At 32.0% G+C, this 13,988-nt stretch overlaps 1 protein-coding gene across 1 annotated transcript in view; it reads left to right on the top strand.

Annotated features, from left to right (window-relative positions):
* The window catches only part of LOC134686630 (transmembrane cell adhesion receptor mua-3-like), a 47,697-nt gene extending 35,344 nt beyond the window's left edge, over positions 1 to 12,353 (top strand). The window contains exons 13-21 of the mRNA XM_063546304.1: positions 1 to 147; positions 1,569 to 1,715; positions 2,923 to 3,069; positions 4,048 to 4,200; positions 5,390 to 5,536; positions 6,744 to 6,890; positions 7,878 to 8,030; positions 9,221 to 9,367; positions 12,103 to 12,353. Coding sequence (XP_063402374.1) covers positions 1 to 147; positions 1,569 to 1,715; positions 2,923 to 3,069; positions 4,048 to 4,200; positions 5,390 to 5,536; positions 6,744 to 6,890; positions 7,878 to 8,030; positions 9,221 to 9,367; positions 12,103 to 12,353 — 1,439 coding nt within the window. The remainder of the gene's footprint in view (positions 148 to 1,568; positions 1,716 to 2,922; positions 3,070 to 4,047; positions 4,201 to 5,389; positions 5,537 to 6,743; positions 6,891 to 7,877; positions 8,031 to 9,220; positions 9,368 to 12,102) is intronic.
* The last annotated feature ends 1,635 nt before the right edge of the window (positions 12,354 to 13,988 follow it).

Here is a 13,988-nt window from a genome sequence, read left to right as displayed (position 1 = left end):
TGAAGGAATTAGGAGTAGCCTGTACAAAGAATGGACAATCATTAGAATGTAAAGATGCACAAAGCATATGTCAGAGTAATGCCTGTAGTTGTAATTCTGGATTTTTTGACAATAATTTTGAAGTTGCTGCTGGAACATGTGAATCAGGTTGGTAGAGTTTGTATTTAGGTTTGTTTATGGAGAACCACTTAATGATAAGTCAATGGTATTTGGTATGCCATTGTATTAGCATGGGCACATCTCATTTCAATGATAATTGTTTAGCCATGTACCTTCAGTCATAGTTTATTGACTTTGAAAATTTGCTTAACTTACATGTTAAAATGTTGCTATTATTTATTTCAACATTTGCATTATCGAAATTACAAAAAAGCGAGACATATCTATGTGATAACAGTTTATTTATTGAAATGTTTGATTCTATCAACCAATTATACTAGATAAAGGAAAAAGTGTTATACCACTGTTTAAAAGTCATAAATCGATTGAAAACAAATTTGGTTAATAAACTAAAACCAAGAATTGGTGAATTATTAGTTTTGATTTTATTTTTAAAGAAGTATTCTGATGCTAGTGATGGTAGTAATTGATTGAAATAAATCTGATCTCTTTTTTTTTTATCAATTTAATACACCAGTTCACGAGACTTTTTGTGGTATGCGTTGTTTGCTAGTTGGTCTGTCTGTCCGTTGTCAACATGTTGGAGATTAAAAACAGTTTAACCAATTTGCATAAAACTTTGGTGAATTGTTTATATCTATTGACTTGAGCTCCTTTTTTCCTTTTTATGGCCCAATTATGGGCATTATGTTTTCTGGTCTGTGCGTCTGTCTGTGCTTCCGTCTGGTCGTTTGTCTGTCCGTCAGTTCGTCCCGCATCAGGTTAAAGTTTTAGGTCGAGGTAGTTTTTGATGAAGTTGAATTCCAATCATTTTGAAACATAAGTACACATGTTCCTTATGATATGATTTTTTAAATTTTAATGCCAAATTAGAGATTTTACCCTATTTTGACGGTCCACTGAATATAGAAAATGATAGTGCGGATGGGGCATCTGTGTTCTTAGGACACATTCTTGTTTTAGAAATTTTAGATTTTATGTTTTTGAGTTATGGGGTTTTATTCATTAAAAAAGGGGGGATTTTCAAGTTTTCGGACAATAACTCAAGAATGCTGTCAGTAACTTGCAAGAAATTTGGGTGAATTGTTTAAATATATTGACATGAACTCCCTTTTGATTTTTATAAATTTTTGATTTTGCATTTCTGAGTTATAGGGTTTTGTTTATTAAAAATGGATAATTTCCAGTTTTCAGACAATAACCCAAAAAAGCTTTCAACAATTTTCATGAAACTATGGTGAATTGTTTATAAATATTGAATATTCTTTTAATTTTCAGAGATTTCAAATATGAACAATGATGAAATTGAGAAGTAATTGAACCTCACTCTTCGAAAATGTGACTTGCATATCATGCGCCTATTGCGCAGCTGTTTACTCATTTTATCACACTATAATTAAGAAATTGATGATTAAAGTGAAATGATCTAACATTAAGAATAATTTCAGTGAAGGAATTAGGAGTAGCCTGTACAAAGAATGGACAATCATTAGAATGTAAAGATGCACAAGGCATATGTCAGAGTAATGCCTGTAGTTGTAATTCTGGATTTTTTGACAATAATTTTGAAGGTGCTGCTGGAACATGTGAAGCAGGTTGGTAGATTTATTTATTCTAAGGTCAATATTAAAGACGTTTTTTATTGTATTTTTTTGTTTGTTCTATCAACCAATTATACTAGATAAAGGCAACAGTGGTATACCACTGTTTTAAAGTAATAAATTGATTGAAAACAAATCTGGTTAACAAACTAAAACAGTGAATTGGTGAATTATTAGTTTTGATTTTATATTTAATGAAGTATTCTGATGTTAGAGACGGTAGTAATTGATTCAAATTAAACTGATCTCTCTTTTTTTATCAATTTAATATACCAGTTCACGAGACTTTTTGTGGTATGCCTTGTTTGCTAATTGGTCTGTCTGTTCCTTGTCAACATGTTGGACATTAAAAAAACTTTAAACCAATTTGAATAAAACTTTGGTGAATTGTTTATATCTATTGACCTGAGCTTCTTTTTCTTTTAATGTCCCATTTATGGGCATTATGTATTCTGGTCTGTGCGTGCGTCTGTTTGTTTGTTTGTCCGTCCCTCCGTCTGTCTGTCCATTCGTCTCGCATCAGGTTAAAGTTTTAAGTCGAGGTAGTTTTTGATGAAATTAAAGTCCAATCATTTTGAAGCTTAGTACACATGTTCCTTATGATACGATCTTTTTAGTTTTAATGCCAAATTAGAGATTTTACCCCATTTTCACGGTCTACTGAAAAAAAAATGATAGTGCGGATGGGGCATCTGTGTTATTAGGACACATTCTTGTTTTATAAATTTTAGATTTTATGTTTTTGAGTTATGGGGTTTTATTCATTTAAAAAGGGGGATTTTCCAGTTTTCGGACAATAACTCAAGAATGGTGTCAGTAACTTGCAAGAAATTTGGGTGAATTGTTTAAATCTATTGACATGAGCTCCCTTCTGATTTTTATATATTTTGGATTTTGCATTTCGAGTTATAGGGTTTTATTTATAAAAAATGAAGATTTTCCGATTTTCAGACGCTTACTCAAAAATGCTTTCAGCAATTTTCATAAAACTATGGTGAATTGTTTGTAAATATTGATGTAAGATTCCTTTTAATTTTCAGAGATTTCAAATATGAAATTGAGAAGTAATTGAACTTCATTCTTTAAAAATGTGACTTGCATATCATGCGCTTATTGCACAGCTGTGTATTCAATTTGTCACACTATAATTAAGAAAATTGATGATTAAAGTGAAATGATCTAACATTAAGAATAATTTCAGCGAAGGAATTAGGAGTAGCCTGTACAAAGAATGGACAATCATTAGAATGTCAAGATGCACAAGGCATATGTCAGAGTAATGCCTGTAGTTGTAAGTCTGGATTTTTTGACAATAATTTTGAAGATGCTGCTGGAACATGTGAATCAGGTTGGTAGATTTATTTATTCTAAGGTCAATATTAAAGAAGTTTTTTTGTAACTCAGTCATGTTTCATTGAATTTGAATATTTTCATAACTTGTGGAAGATGTTCAAGTATTGTTTATTTTTATTTCAACATTTGCATAATCAAAATTACAAAAAAGCGAGACATATCTCTGTAATAACAGTTTGTTCTTTTAATGCCCCATTGATGTTCATTATGTTTTCTGATCTGTGCTTGCGTCTGTTCGTTTGTCTGTCCGCTCGTCCGTCTGTCTGTCAGTTCGTCCCGCATCAGGTTAAAGTTTTTGGTCGAGGTATTTTTTGATGAAGTTGAAGTCCAATCATTTTGAAACTTAGTACACATGTTCCTTATGATATGATCTTTTTAATGTTAACGCCAAATTAGAGATTTTATCCCACTTTCAAGGTATACTGAATCAAGAAAATGATAGTGCGGATGGGGCTTCCGTGTACTTAGGACACATTCTATAAATGTTTTATCAATTTTAGATTTTATGTTGTTGAGTTATGGGTTTTTATTCATTAAAAAAGGGGGGATTTGCCAGATTTCGAACAATAACTCAAGTATGCCTTCAATAACTTGCAAGAAATTTAGGTGAATTGTTTAAATCTATTGACATGAGCTCCCTTTTGATTTGTTTAAAGTTTGGATTTTGCATTTCTGAGTTCTAGGGTTTTATTTATAAAAAAATGGAGATATTCCAGTTTTCAGACAATAACTCAAAAATGCTTTCAGCAATTTTCCTGAAACTATGGTGAATTGTTTATAAATATTGATGTAAGATTCCCTCTTATTTTCAGAGATTTCAAATATGAAATTGAGAAGTAATTGAACTTCATTCTTTGAAAATGTGACTTGCATATCATGTGCTTATTGCGCAGCTGTTTATTCATTTTGTCAAACTATAATTAAGAAAATTGATGATTAAAGTGAAATGATCTAACATTAAGAATAATTTCAGTGAAGGAATTAGGAGAAGTGTGTACACAGAATGGAAAATCATTAGAATGTAAAGGTGCACAAAGCATATATATATGTCAGAGTAATGCCTGTAGTTGTAATTCTGGATTTTTTGACAATAATTTTGAAGTTGCTGCTGGAACTTGTGAAGCAGGTTGGTAGATTTATTTATTCTAAGGTCAATATTAAAGAAGTTTTCTGTATTGAAATTTTTGATTCTATCAACCAATTATACTAGATAAAGGAAAAAGTGTTATACCACTGTTTAAAAGTCATAAATCGATTGAAAACAAATTTGGTTAATAAACTAAAACCAAGAATTGGTGAATTATTAGTTTTGATTTTATTTTTAAAGAAGTATTATGATGCTAGTGATGGTAGTAATTGATTAAAATAAAACTTATCTCTTTTTTTTTATCAATTTAATACACCAGTTCAAGAGATTTTTTGTGGTATGCGTTGTTTGCTAGTTGGTCTGTCTGTCCGTTGTCAACATGTTGGAGATTAAAAAAAGCACTTAAACCAATTTGAATAAAACGTTGGTGAATTGTTTATATCGATTGACTTGAGCTCCTTTTTCTTTTAATGCCCCATTTATGGGCAGAATGTTTTCTTGTCTGTGCGTCCGTCTGTTCGTTTGTCCGTCAGTTCGTCCCGCATGTGATTATAGTTTTTGGTCGAGGTATTTTTTTATGAAGTTGAATTCCAATCATTTTGAAACTTAGTACACATGTTCCTTATGATATGATCTTTTTAATGTTAACGCCAAATTAGAGATTTTATCCCACTTTGATGGGCCACTGAACAAAGAAAATGATATTGCGGATGGGGCATGCGTGTACTTAGGACACATTCTTGTTTTATAAATTTTAGATTTTATGTTTTTGAGTTATGGGGTTTTATTCATTAAAAAGGGGGGATTTTCCAGTTTTCGGACAATAAATTAAGAATGCTGTCAGTAATTTGCAAGAAATTTGGGTGAATTGTTTAAATCTATTGACATGAGCTCTCTTTTGATTTGTATAAATTTGGATTTTGCATTTCTGAGTTCTAGGGTTTTATTTATAACAAATGGAGATTTTCCAGTTTTCAGACAATAACTCAAAAATGCTTTCAGCAATTTTCATGAAACTATGGTGAATTGTTTATAAATATTGATGTAGGATTCCTTCTAATTTTCAGAGATTTCAAATATGAAATTGAGAAGTAATTGAACTTTATTCTTTGAAAATGTGACTTGCAAATCACGCGCTTATTGCGCAGCTGTTTATTCATTTTGTCACACTATAATTAAGAAAATTGATGATTAAAGTGAAATGATCTAACATTAAGAATAATTTCAGTGAAGGAATTAGGAGTAGCCTGTACAAAGAATGGACAATCATTAGAATGTAAAAATGCACAAGACATATGTCAGAGTAATGTCTGTAGTTGTAATTCTGGATTTTTTGACAATAATTTTGAAGGTGCTGCTGGAACATGTGAAGCAGGTTGGTAGATTTATTTATTCTAAGGTCAATATTAAAGACGTTTTTTATTGTATTTTTTTGTTGTTCTATCAACCAATTGTACTAGATAAAGGCAACAGTGGTATACCACTGTTTTAAAGTAATAAATTGATTGAAAACAAATCTGGTTAACAAACTAAAACAGTGAATTGGTGAATTATTAGTTTTGATTTTATATTTGATGAAGTATTCTGATGTTAGAGACGGTAGTAATTGATTCAAATTAAACTGATCTCTCTTTTTTTATCAATTTAATACACCAGTTCACGAGACTTTTTGTGGTATGCCTTGTTTGCTAATTGGTCTGTCTGTTCCTTGTCAACATGTTGGACATTAAAAACACTTTAAACCAATTTGAATAAAACTTTGGTGAATTGTTTATATCTATTGACCTGAGCTTCTTTTTCTTTTAATGTCCCATTTATGGGCATTATGTATTCTGGTCTGTGCGTGCGTCTGTTTGTTTGTTTGTCCGTCCCTCCGTCTGTCTGTCCATTCGTCTCGCATCAGGTTAAAGTTTTAAGTCGAGGTAGTTTTTGATGAAGTTAAAGTCCAATCATTTTGAAGCTTAGTACACATGTTCCTTATGATACGATCTTTTTAGTTTTAATGCCAAATTAGAGATTTTACCCCATTTTCACGGTCCACTGAAAAAAAAATGATAGTGCAGATGGGGCATCTGTGTTATGAGGACACATTCTTGTTTTATAAATTTTAGATTTTATGTTTTTGAGTTATGGGGTTTTATTCATTTAAAAAGGGGGGATTTTCCAGTTTTCGGACAATAACTCAAGAATGGTGTCAGTAACTTGCAAGAAATTTGGGTGAATTGTTTGAATCTATTGACATGAGCTCCCTTCTGATTTTTATATATTTTGGATTTTGCATTTCGAGTTATAGGGTTTTATTTATAAAAAATGGAGATTTTCCAATTTTCAGACGCTTACTCAAAAATGCTTTCAGCAATTTTCATAAAACTATGGTGAATTGTTTGTAAATATTGATGTAAGATTCCTTTTAATTTTCAGAGATTTCAAATATGAAATTGAGAAGTAATTGAACTTCATTCTTTAAAAATGTGACTTGCATATTATGCACTTATTGCACAGCTGTTTACTCATTTTGTCACACTGTAATTAAGAAAATTGATGATTAAAGTGAAATGATCTAACATTAAGAATAATTTCAGTGAAGGAATTAGGAGTAGCCTGTACAAAGAATGGACAATCATTAGAATGTAAAGATGCACAAGGCATATGTCAGAGTAATGCCTGTAGTTGTAATTCTGGATTTTTTGACAATAATTTTGAAGATGCTGCTGGAACATGTGAATCAGGTTGGTAGATTGATTTATTCTAAGGTCAATATTAAAGAAGTTTTTTTGTAACTCAGTCATGTTTCATTGAATTTGAATATTTTCATAACTTGTGGAAGATGTTCAAGTATTGTTTATTTTTATTTTAACATTTGCATAATCAAAATTACAAAAAGGCGAGAAATATCTCTGTAATAACAGTTTGTTCTTTTAATGCCCCATTGATGTTCATTATGTTTTCTGATCTGTGCTTGCGTCTGTTCGTTTGTCTGTCCGCTCGTCCGTCTGTCTGTCAGTTCGTCCCGCATCAGGTTAAAGTTTTTGGTCGAGGTATTTTTTGATGAAGTTGAAGTCCAATCATTTTGAAACTTAGTACACATGTTCCTTATGATATGATCTTTTTAATGTTAACGCCAAATTAGAGATTTTATCCCACTTTCAAGGTATACTGAATAAAGAAAATGATAGTGCGGATGGGGCTTCCGTGTACTTAGGACACATTCTATAAATGTTTTATCAATTTTAGATTTTATGTTGTTGAGTTATGGGTTTTTATTCATTAAAAAAGGGGGGATTTGCCAGTTTTCGGACAATAACTCAAGTATGCCTTCAATAACTTGCAAGAAATTTAGGTGAATTGTTTAAATCTATTGACATGAGCTCCCTTTTGATTTGTTTAAATTTTGGATTTTGCATTTCTGAGTTCTAGGGTTTTATTTATAAAAAAATGGAGATATTCCAGTTTTCAGACAATAACTCAAAAATGCTTTCAGCAATTTTCCTGAAACTATGGTGAATTGTTTATAAATATTGATGTAAGATTCCTTCTAATTTTCAGAGATTTCAAATACATGAAATATGAAATTGAGAAGTAATTGAACTTCATTCTTTGAAAATGTGACTTGCATATCATGTGCTTATTGCGCAGCTGTTTATTCATTTTGTCAAACTATAATTAAGAAAATTGATGATTAAAGTGAAATGATCTAACATTAAGAATAATTTCAGTGAAGGAATTAGGAGAAGTGTGTACACAGAATGGAAAATCATTAGAATGTAAAGGTGCACAAAGCATATATATATGTCAGAGTAATGCCTGTAGTTGTAATTCTGGATTTTTTGACAATAATTTTGAAGTTGCTGCTGGAATTTGTGAAGCAGGTTGGTAGATTTATTTATTCTAAGGTCAATATTAAAGAAGTTTTCTGTATTGAAATTTTTGATTCTATCAACCAATTATACTAGATAAAGGAAAAAGTGTTATACCACTGTTTAAAAGTCATAAATCGATTGAAAACAAATTTGGTTAATAAACTAAAACCAAGAACTGGTGAATTATTAGTTTTGATTTTATTTTTAAAGAAGTATTCTGATGCTAGTGATGGTAGTAATTGATTAAAATAAAACTGATCTCTTTTTTTTTCATCAATTTAATACACCAGTTCAAGAGATTTTTTGTGGTATGCGTTGTTTGCTAGTTGTTCTGTCTGTCCGTTGTCAACATGTTGGAGATTAAAAAAAGCACTTAAACCAATTTGAATAAAACGTTGGTGAATTGTTTATATTGATTGACTTGAGCTCCTTTTTCTTTTAATGCCCCATTTATGGGCAGAATGTTTTCTGGTCTGTGCGTCCGTCTTTTCGTTTGTCCGTCAGTTAGTCCCGCATGTGATTATAGTTTTTGGTCGAGGTATTTTTTTATGAAGTTGAATTCCAATCATTTTGAAACTTAGTACACATGTTCCTTATGATATGATCTTTTTAATGTTAACGCCAAATTAGAGATTTTATCCCACTTTGATGGGCCACTGAACAAAGAAAATGATATTGCGGATGGGGCATGCGTGTACTTAGGACACATTCTTGTTTTATAAATTTTAGATTTTATGTTTTTGAGTTATGGGGTTTTATTCATTAAAAAGGGGGGATTTTCCAGTTTTCGGACAATAAATTAAGAATGCTGTCAGTAACTTGCAAGAAATTTGGGTGAATTGTTTAAATCTATTGACATGAGCTCTCTTTTGATTTGTATAAATTTGGATTTTGCATTTCTGAGTTCTAGGGTTTTATTTATAACAAATGGAGATTTTCCAGTTTTCAGACAATAACTCAAAAATGCTTTCAGCAATTTTCATGAAACTATGGTGAATTGTTTATAAATATTGATGTAGGATTCCTTCTAATTTTCAGAGATTTCAAATATGAAATTGAGAAGTAATTGAACTTTATTCTTTGAAAATGTGACTTGCAAATCATGCGCTTTTTGCGCAGCTGTTTATTCATTTTGTCACACTATAATTAAGAAAATTGATGATTAAAGTGAAATGATCTAACATTAAGAATAATTTCAGTGAAGGAATTAGGAGTAGCCTGTACAAAGAATGGACAATCATTAGAATGTAAAGATGCACGAGGCATATGTCAGAGTAATGTCTGTAGTTGTAATTCTGGATTTTTTGACAATAATTTTGAAGTTGCTGCTGGAACGTGTGAAGCAGGTTGGTAGATTTATTTATTCTTAGGTCAATATTAAAGAAGTTTTTCAATTGTAATTTTTGATTCTTTCAACCAATTATACTAGATAAAGGCAACAGTGGTATACCACTGTTTAAAAGTCATAAATTGATTGAAAACAAATCTGGTTAACAAACTAAAACCGAGAATTGGTGAATTATTAGTTTTGATTTTATTTTTAAAGAAGTATTCTGATGCCAGTGATTTAAAACACTTTAACCAATTTGCATTAAACTTTGGTGAATTGTTTATATCTATTGACCTGAGCTCCTTTTTCTTTTTAATGCCCTTGCATGGGCATTATGTTTTCTTGTCTTTGCCTGCGTCTGCCGTTCGTCTGTAAATGCCTTTAGAAACTTGTAAGAAACTTGGGGTGAATTGTTTAAATCTATTGACATGAGCTCCCTTTTGATTTTTATAAATTTTGGATTTTGCATTTCTGAGTTATAGAGTTTTATTGTCGAGGCCTGCGACTCCTTGTCGCAAAAAGCTTGACATAGGGATAGTGATCTGGCGGCGGCAGCTACAGCTGCGGCAGCACTAGCTAACTTCTTAAAAGCTTTATATTTTAGAAGGTGGAAGACTTGGATGCTTCATACTTTGTATAAAGATGCCTCATGTTACAAAGTTTCCATCAGTCACATGTTAAATGTCCTTGACCTAATTTTTATGGCCATGGTTCAGTAACTACTTGAGAAAAAAGTTAAGATTTTTTGTAATGGTAATTTCTCACTTGACCTCAACATCATTTCATGGACCAGTGAACAAGGTTAAATTTGGTGGTCAAGTCCAAATCTTGAGTACTATAAGCAATAGGTCTAGTATATTTGGTGTATGAAAGGACTGTAAGGTGTACATATCCAACTGGCAGGTGTCATCTGACCATGACCTCATTTTCATGGTTCAGTTTTTAGATACGTTTTTGAGTTTTGGTCTTTATATACGCCTGTCAAAATTTTGACGGGACGTATTATGGTATACAAATGTCTAGTGTCCGTCTCTCTGTCCGTATATCCGCCTGTCCGTCTGTCCGTCCGTCTGTTCGTCTGTCCGTCTGTCTGTCTGGCGTCAACATGTCGCACTGTAAATTGAGAACGACTTATCCAAATTTCATGAAACTTAATATAGTAGTTTCTTATGATGGTCAAATGATCTGTATACTTTTTGGTGAAAAAAAAATTAAAACTTTTTGAGTTACAGCACTTTGTAACTAAAACAGGGTGTGTGTTTTTTTTCACATGTCGCACTGTATCTCAAAAACAATTTTTGATTATTGCTTTAGATTTTACACACCTCTTAGTTATAGTAATCTTAAGATCTGTATACTTTTTGGTGATGATTAAAAATTTAATTTTTGAGTTATTGAGTATTTTGTAAAATTGGGTGAGGTTTTTTTTACATGTCGCGACGTATCTCAAAAACGATTTATGATGATTGCTTTAAACTTTACACACTTCTTTGTTATATTAATCTAAAGATCTGTATACTTTTTGGTTTTGATTCAAAATTTTATTTTAGTGATATTTAGTTTTCAGTAAAAAAAAAAAAAAAGAGGGGGGTTTCACATGTCCCGCCGTATCTTAAAAACAATATATGGTTATTGCTTAAAACTTTCTCAGAAACTGTTATTGCATTAAACTTCCACACCAGACGACGAACGTATCATGCGCTCATGGCGCAGCTGTTAATTCTCTAATACTATATGCAATAGGTCAACAATATTTGGTGTATGGAAATATTTTATAATCTTTATGTCAGTCACGCAGGTTTTAATTGACCTTGACCTCATTTTCACAGATCTTTGCTCAGTATTAAGTTTTTGTGTTTTTGTCTGTTTTTCTTAAACTATAAGTAATAAGTCAAGTATATTTGTTGTATTGAAGAATTGTTAGCTGAACATGTCTGCCTTGCATGGTTCATCTTCCCTTGACCTAATTTTCATGGTTCAATGGTCAATGTTTAGTTTTTTTGGTTAATGTTAGTACTTGTTTTATTTTACTTGACTTGGCGGGGTTTAACCGGTTCACTTATTAAAGATCAGTCCATCTATAGACAGGAGTTTTGGGATAAACTCATCAATGAAGTGTCCAGTTATTTGTCCTATATTATACACTCAGTTCTTTTCTATATCCGTTTGGTGACACTGATTAGAAATCAATAGTCATTATAATGGCAATCAACCTTATCGCACACATCTTCAAATAGACTGTCCGTATGCAACTTAAAACATAAGCTCCGGCCGATTAGTTGAAATAACATAGGTATTTCAACATATACATTATGGGTCTTCATTGGTAATAAAATTATTGATCTTTGTTATTTATACCGATCAGCTTGTGACTTGCCTAATTAACTGTTTTAATTTTTTTTTACTTATCATTTAATTGAGATTAATTATATTCTAATCAAAAGAATTTTGAAAATTAAACCTAAAGGCTTGGATGCTGTTTGCACATTGAGACAATTAATTGTTATAAAAAGGATATGAAAAATGGAACTGAATCAAAACAGTTCAAACTATCACAATGATTGTTACTCCACCCAGCAAGAAGAAACGTTAGCCATGTCGTTTTCTTGAAAAATGGCAGAATGAGCTGAAGTTTTCAGGCTGGTTGACCAAGATCAACACAGGAGACTCCAATGCCTACTGCACATTATGCAATAACGACTTAAGATTAGACCACGGTGGCCTTAATGATGTTAATAAACACCAACACAGCAATGCACACTAAGAACCTACAAACTCAGAACAGTACCAAGTCTGCCTCCAACTTCTTCACCCAACCAGATGATGATAGTGTGGCACAAGCAGAAGTCCTCTTCGCCTACTCTATAGCAGAACACAACATACCATTCTCTTATGCAGACCATTTCACCAAACTATGCAAAGTGATGTTTCCAGACAGGAAGATTGCAACCAAATTTGCTTGTGGCAGAACCAAGGCTCTCAGATCGTCAAATGATTCCTAGCTCCTGCACTTCAGCAAGATGTTATCACCAACCTTAGAACCCAACCATTCTCACTTGGAATAGATGAAAAGCAATGACAGAAACACTGCTTCATCTTGGGACCACTCAACAACTTCAACACCATCTGCCAAGCTTCAGAGGCACGTATTGGTTACCTGGCAGCAGAGATGAAGACTCTTCTACGTACATTCCTGGGAATATTCGTCAAGGCAAAACTCATTCAGACTACTCAAGATTTTACAACCATAGATTACAGCAATCCTGACAACCAACTACCAAACAGTATTCTCAGCATTGGATCCAAGACAAGAGGTTACCTGTATGACCACTCAGATGACATATGTCCAACAGTACTTCAGAGACTTTTAGGTATTTATAACATTTTTACTATATATAACAAGCATTTGAGGTATATGTCAATGAGATACAGAGTCAAGTACCTGCCACTGGACATTCAGTAATTATGCAAAACATTGAGACAACTATTTTTATGCAGTTAAGCTGCATTATGCTAGCACCCTAGATTTGTGTTCTACCTAATAAAAACTGAAATACTTGCCATTGTTATTATTTTGCTGGCTACTATGTTATTTATAACTAATTGAACACTTTTTTAATACATTTAATTCTGGATAACAAAAAATACAACCAGAAAAACCTGAAATGATCGTCGAATCGCCAAAAAGTTTTGTAATTGCACATAGGAAGTAGTACTCATTAGGAATCATTATGTAGTTTATTATCACCTGACGTGTGCTTTTGGCTAAAATGTCAAAAAACAATTGTATAAAATATTTAATCGCCGAAAATCTCTAAAGTCTGGATTTTCCAAATGGCAAAAGTCGTAGGAATATTGTTTGTCGTCAATACGTTAGTTCAACTGTTCATGCTGTTGGTGGCAATTTCAAAGACGAAATTTTGGTATCTTTTCAATTCGTAGGCAGGGGCTCAAAATAGCGGTGATCCAAGGTACGCGACCTTCCTCTTGAAAGAAAATAGAAATTAACTTTGCAAACCTTTTCACCAAAGTCTCCAAATAAACGATCTCAAAACTTATTTTCATCATTATTATTCATGACAGCAATGTTCATTTTGTTCAACCGCTAGCATTATACAGAAAATCTCCGACAAATAACGCGTAAATTCGAGTAAAATCGTATCTAACTGACAAAAACAACAATGGATGCCATAAGACAAATATAATATCGGATCCGATTCCGGAAGCGGATAAGGGTAATTCCGGGTTTTGGCGATTAAATGAAAAAAATAAAAATCCAGGCACATTACAAATACATCTATGCATGGTAAATGAATATAAACACTAGAATTGAAAACCAAAATATATATATGTAATAGAAAGAAAAAGCAGAAAATATTTTGTACAGAAACTCAAAATTACTTTTTGACAAATTTCAATGTCAAAATCTAATACAATGTGACAGCTGGAAACAGTATATCTATCAATATGTACATGTTACTGGTCACAGTATAAATTTTCTTTATCAGTGATAAATGTTGATAATGCATGTAAGAAGCTTTTAAAGTGTAAACATATTACTGCAATTTTGAAAATGTATTTTTTTCTTAATTTTGAAGGGTCAGTTAAAGTAGCTGAAAGTTTCTTACTTTATTTTC

Source organism: Mytilus trossulus, chromosome 10 (genome assembly GCF_036588685.1).
Source record: "Mytilus trossulus isolate FHL-02 chromosome 10, PNRI_Mtr1.1.1.hap1, whole genome shotgun sequence".
NCBI classification, from domain to species: Eukaryota; Metazoa; Mollusca; class Bivalvia; order Mytilida; family Mytilidae; genus Mytilus; species Mytilus trossulus.
The sequence above is the reverse complement of the archived record's forward strand: the minus strand, read 5'-3'. Positions and strand labels throughout refer to the sequence as shown.